The sequence below is a fragment of the Lathyrus oleraceus genome, chromosome 2 (assembly GCF_024323335.1).
Source record: "Lathyrus oleraceus cultivar Zhongwan6 chromosome 2, CAAS_Psat_ZW6_1.0, whole genome shotgun sequence".
Lineage (NCBI taxonomy): Eukaryota > Viridiplantae > Streptophyta > Magnoliopsida > Fabales > Fabaceae > Lathyrus > Lathyrus oleraceus.
The window spans coordinates 435,740,416-435,746,144 of record NC_066580.1 but is presented as its reverse complement, the minus strand read 5'-3'; the positions used below and the strand labels follow the sequence as shown (position 1 = coordinate 435,746,144).

The 5,729-nt window shown below is 36.1% G+C and overlaps 1 protein-coding gene across 1 annotated transcript; it reads left to right on the top strand.

The window, feature by feature from the left end:
• LOC127120035 (serine acetyltransferase 2) lies at nucleotides 1–3,852 on the top strand. Its single transcript, XM_051050415.1, has 10 exons — nucleotides 1–398; nucleotides 510–707; nucleotides 1,423–1,482; nucleotides 1,974–2,069; nucleotides 2,175–2,199; nucleotides 2,329–2,423; nucleotides 2,755–2,921; nucleotides 3,026–3,099; nucleotides 3,365–3,424; nucleotides 3,522–3,852. The coding sequence occupies exons 1-10, from the start codon at nucleotides 198–200 to the stop codon at nucleotides 3,557–3,559; spliced, it is 1,014 nt and encodes a 337-aa protein (XP_050906372.1). The 5' UTR covers nucleotides 1–197; the 3' UTR covers nucleotides 3,560–3,852.
• Nucleotides 3,853–5,729: the final 1,877 nt, after the last annotated feature.

The window sequence follows — 5,729 nt, the reverse complement described above, 5'->3', positions numbered from 1 at the left end:
TCTACACCATTCAACGTGCCTCGTTTTCTGTTTCATTTTTTTCATACACTTTTTATTCTTCTCTTTTTCCCCCTTATCTCCGCGTGCGTGTAACCTCAAGCTACCACACCACATTCATCGATCATGTACCAAACGCACCACTCTTGTTCACTTCTCTTGTTCCGTTACTCCTTTTCCTCTTCTTAAATTAACCCCTCATGGCTTGCATAACTCGCCACAGTTATCATTCTCGACTCCCCAAAATGGTGTCTGAGAAACCCTTCCCTCTCTCTCCCTCTCCCCGTCTCGACAAAGTTTTTCCTGTTTACGCTATGGGTTTACCCGACCCGCTTCCTCATTCCATCCTTGACGGGTCGGACCCCATTTGGGAAGCTGTCAAACTAGAAGCCAAGCTCGAGGTTCATTCTTTTTTTACTGTTTTAGTACTTATTGTGATTTCAGTAAATTTTGAACTGAATTGACTTGGTTGTGACTGTGAATCTGATCATCATGTTGAATTTGTGTTGTAGGCTGAAAAGGAACCGGTGTTGAGTAGCTTTTTGTATGCCAGTGTTCTATCACATGAATGTTTGGAGCAAGTACTGGCTTTTGTGGTTGCCAATCGTCTTCAAAGTCCTACTCTTTTGGCTACACAGCTCATGGACATAATGTCCAATGTCATCATGCATGACAAAGGGATTCAGCGAGCCATTCGCCTTGATGCGCAGGTAATTTCATCTTTTTATTCTAACTTCGTTATTTATTCCAATGTTTTCAATTGAACTTGGGTCTTATTGACTTAAATTTTGAGTTTAATCGGGTGTCATCTAGTATTATGTATACTATCCAATCATATGTTATGCGTGACCGATCGTATCTTATGCGTAATAATAAGGCATGATTGAATCCGAATGTGTTTAGTGAAGGGTTTTCCTTGTAATATTTAAAAGATCAAGATCGTCTAAAATAATACTCACTCTGGTCGTATTTGTTAAAGAAAAATTTCTTTTTAGATTAATTGAATAATCAATGTATGTGGTCTATTATATTGATATGTTAAATTGAATAATCGATGAATTCAAAAAGTAAATTTTCTCTTATAAATAGGATCAAAGATGGTACTTAATTGCAGTTTGCCCTGAGTATAACGCGATTTTGGTCTCCACTTTTTTGGTCACGAGTGGTTTTGTCCTTTTATGTTTCTGCTTTGTGGTTTGGCGTGTTCACGACAATAATTGAAGTGGCTTTAAGGTGCATTTGAAGTAAAAAGATATACGGGTTTAAACCGTTAAAAGAAAAAGGAAACCAAAATCGCCCAATTTGAGACTTTATCTGAAATTTTGCTTTATAATTTAATTTTGTATTGGGAGTGTTTGAGGGTGGGATTGATGTGTCGTGAATGAATGATGATATGATTTGATTATTGTTTGTGTTTGGAAACAGGCATTCAAAGAAAGGGACCCTGCATGTTTGTCATATTGCACTGTAATTTTGTATATGAAGGTAATAAATCTTTGCTTTTATTGTCTACTTTCTGTTTCTGAGTCAGACTTATTGCTTTTCACTTCTAATTATGCACTTTGTTTTTTATTTTGGCTCATAATGCACTTTGTTCTAGTTTCCATTATAAGGGATAAAGAACTTTTTTATAAATAATTCTGCAATACCCTTTTTGTAAAAGTTATTTGGAATTTTTTTTGAACTTTAAGAAAAAGTTGTTCTCAAATGATTTTATATTAACTAAATGCTAGCACCACATGTTTACAGGGACCTACCACATATAGTATTTCAATTTTCTACTCCATTTTGGTCCAACACCCACTAACTTGTTGTGTACTCAATTTACTGTATTTGCTTGGGTATCAATCATTGTGTTCATGTGGTAACATCTAGAGAGTTTTATTGTGGATTTTGTGTTTAAGACTCCAACATGTCCCTTTTTCATGCATATAATAGTCTCATAGGACTGACATTCAACTTTGATCTGGCAATAGGGTTTCCATGCGCTGCAAGTCCATCGAGTAGCACATGTATTATGGCACCAGGGACGCACAATCTTGGCCCAGGCTTTGCAAAGCCGTGTTAGCGAGGTAGCTTACTATTTGGTTAAACTTGATAAATCCAATAAACATGAAGGGATTTCATATTTATGTTTTTGTAACTGATAATCCATCCCCTGGTCATTTCCCTCGCAGGTTTTTGCAATCGACATTCATCCTGGTATGTTGTTTTCATCTTTGTTTGAAGGATGTTAGTTTTTTCGTTAAAGACATTGAAAGCTCTTTGTTCATTGGTTATTGCTTAATTATTACTATTGTTGAACTTTACATTTTATGGCTTTTTAAATAGCTGCGAAAATCGGGGAGGGAATTTTATTAGATCATGGGACAGGCGTGGTTATTGGTGAAACTGCTGTTATTGGAAACAGAGTTTCATTAATGCAAGTGAGTGTGTTTCTTCATTAGTATCTTTTATTGTGTTTATTATCCAGTTATTTGAAGCCTTTAATAATCTCAATTAAATTAGTACTTTCACAATTTCATAAATCACATGTTTAATAATTGACTCTTGCATAAGAGGGAAATAGTTACTCAACAGCTTTATGTTTTTCTACACAATTTTAAAGCTAATCTAATATCACTTTTACAAAATTGCTTCATCAGATGCTTAAATAGTAAAAACTGCAGGAGATTTATGGCTAAAACTATTTATTAACCAAGTTTTATATTCGCACATTCATTATGCTCTTAAGATGATATATGTATGATTTGGCAGGGTGTAACATTGGGAGGCACGGGGAAGGATACAAGTGATCGTCATCCCAAAATAGGCGAAGGGGCACTGATTGGAGCTGGTTCAACTATACTCGGAAATATAAAAGTTGGAGAAGGTGTGATGATCGCTGCGGGCTCCCTCGTATTAAAAGATGCCCCTCCCCGCAGGTATTAATGCATATCTAATTATCTACTGAAAAATTCGTAGTCCTTGCAATTCGATTTCTTTCATATTACAACTCTTTTATTGTTCTGTTTGCTTTGTCTTAAAGCATTGTGGCAGGAATACCGGCAAAAGTTATTGGTGGTCTAAGGGAGCATGACCCGGCTTTAACCATGAAACATGGTAAGCCAACCTTTGAACATTCCATATTATTGAGGACTAGGGTGATTCATAGTTATTGACGGAAATTACGTTTATCGCATGACATTCTTATGGAATGTGCAGGCTAACTTTAATCTAGCACTGCAGTTCCTTTTATGCAAACACCATTAACTATATATAGCTTATAAGATTCAGTTCAGTCCATCATTAGAGTAATTAGTTTTTTTCCTTTTCAATACCTGTTACCTATGATATCATATAACTTTTTGTTCTTTTGATTGTGCAGATGCTACAAGACCATTTTTCACTGATGTAGCTGTTAACATTATAGATGAAAAATTCAGTGGTTAGTTTTCTTCAATCTTATCTTCCAGTTTAAATTCGACAAAACTACCACGCTTTTTTCTCATATTCGATGTATAAAATACTTTAATATGTTTCAGGAGGAAAGAATCAAGACAAAAAGGAAGCAAACACTTGAGCGTTTGACGGTTGCGTAGATCTCATTTTGGATTGATCGTCTTCAAAGAAAAGATGGTGTTGTAGTACTTGATGTTAGAATCACGATTAGTTCAAAATGGTGTAGTGGATCTCAAATTTCAATAATACATTTTGCTTGTAATTTTTGCTGCTGAATGCGGAGGTTCTTGCACCAGTAGCTAATAACTTAAAAGCAGATGCTAATTGTCTCTGGCTTCTATTTATTTTTTATAAAAGGTAAACGAAGACGGGTCACTAAACTTTCGGGAATGCATAACTGAAATTCCTTCCGAATTTTAACTTCCAAACCACATTTTCTATACATTAGAGTCAAATTTCTGAAATGTATTTAGTTAAGAAATTTGTTTATAGAAAGCAAAATAATAAAAACATCATATCTCTGATATCTTAAAGTTTTGAGAGAAACTGTGATGTGATGTCCAATTCACATGTTAATGACTCGACACTTATATGACCCAATAATAGGCTCCTTGTATTAAAATTTGATAAGTCTATTGGTGTTTCTATCGGTGTTTGCAATAATCTTTCTGTTGAATTCTGGGGTGTTTTTATAGGTTTGGATCTAGTTTGGAAAAGATGCTTCAACAACCTTATACTCCAAGTTGATAGTATCTCAGTTGTAGAAGCGCGTCAAAGTACGTCAGCTGAAAATTTGGCAAGGCATATTCTTCTGTGCAATTTAGAAGAAGTGCAATTTAAATATATTTTTAGAGAATCTAATCAGTGTGCTGATTTTTTTAGCCAAGCTAGAGTTACACAGCAATGTTGTTTGTGTCTGGTTCGATTCTTATGCCTTAGAGTTAAGGCGCCTTATTAGTTCCGATTGGTCCGGTTTGTCTGTGAGGCTTGCTGCCTAGCTTTTCTTTGTTTTGGGCCTTTGACCCTTTCATTCTACTGAAAAAATGACTTAAAATTTTGAGTGATGATGATGATGATGTGTTTAATGAAGGGTTCTTCGTTACGTCTATATGTTATTTTCAAGGGGAATACTTTTTCCACCAATAAACTTTTTCCATCTTTATTGGTGTCCTCATACCACTATGAAAAATTCATAATGTCTCTAATGTCCGGAGTCCGGACGCACTTATTTTGGTCATTTTTCAGGCCAAATTAAAGAGACACCCTCATTGTGTAAAAAAATAATTTGAAAATGCATCTCCGTATGTATAAAAAGTGTATCAGAAGATGCGTATATGTAAACACCATTTATTCAAAAGTTTGTGGGTGGTCCAAAAATACATCTTGGGACGAAAATGTTTCATATCCCGCGTCAGACCTTCCCTCTTCCTCCTTCATCATTTTGTAGAAAAGTTCTCAAAACAACATTTGAGTTCCGCAATAGCAAACTTTCTCATCCATTCATCCAAACACCACTCATTGGAGCTCTGTAACATTGAAATTTCTCCTCCTTTCCAACATCTCAAACATTCAAACTACTTCTCATCATTTTGATTAGGTAACTACTTATCCTCCTTTTTATTTTTTGATTCGTAGATAGTTGTTTAGGCTATATTATATGTATTAGGTACGGTAGACAGTAGTGTAAACAAAATTGATAGGTTAAAAGAACATGCATTGAGGTTTTCTGGGATTGTTAGGGCAGGAATGACGTATCTGCCATGGGAGATAATAACAACTTTGTCTGGAGATGCATCTCCGGATTTAGTTTGCATTATTTTCAGATATACATCTCCAAATTGGACTCTGGCAAAATTTTGGTTTATTCTGTGGAATTTGTGGATTTCTCCGAAACTGTTGTTTATATCTGTCTCTTTTTCTAACGCATGTGCAATGGCTGAAGACAACACTGATCGGATTAGGCTCAAGTGTGTGTACCAAACTGCGTCGATACGACGTGAGAGGGATGCAACGAGGGCCACAAGGCCATGAGTCGTTGATAACTCGTTTGATGGTGCATCTACTTTGTAGCCTCAAGGTTCCCATCCGTCTGGTTCTCGTAGCCAACTCTCGCATGCCTCACACGCAGCAGAATCTAAAGTTCTTGAAGCCCTTGATGACCCTGAAGCCCCTGTTGACCCTAAAGCCCCTAAAGCCCAGGAGGAAGTTGTTGTCGATCTCGATACCCCATTAGAGAGTTACACAAGAGGCCCATTTGACATCTCTTTACTATATCTTATTGTAGTCCTTGC

What these genes read in the sequence shown, in the direction of transcription:
- LOC127120035 (XM_051050415.1), top strand. Translation starts at nt 198, where the DNA reads ATGGCTTGCATAACTCGCCACAGTTATCATTCTCGACTCCCCAAAATG. An exon ending in AACTAGAAGCCAAGCTCGAG is followed by an intron (nt 399 to 509) that starts GTTCATTCTTTT and finishes TTTGTGTTGTAG; the next exon opens with GCTGAAAAGGAACCGGTGTT. An exon ending in AAAGATGCCCCTCCCCGCAG is followed by an intron (nt 2,922 to 3,025) that starts GTATTAATGCAT and finishes TTTGTCTTAAAG; the next exon opens with CATTGTGGCAGGAATACCGG.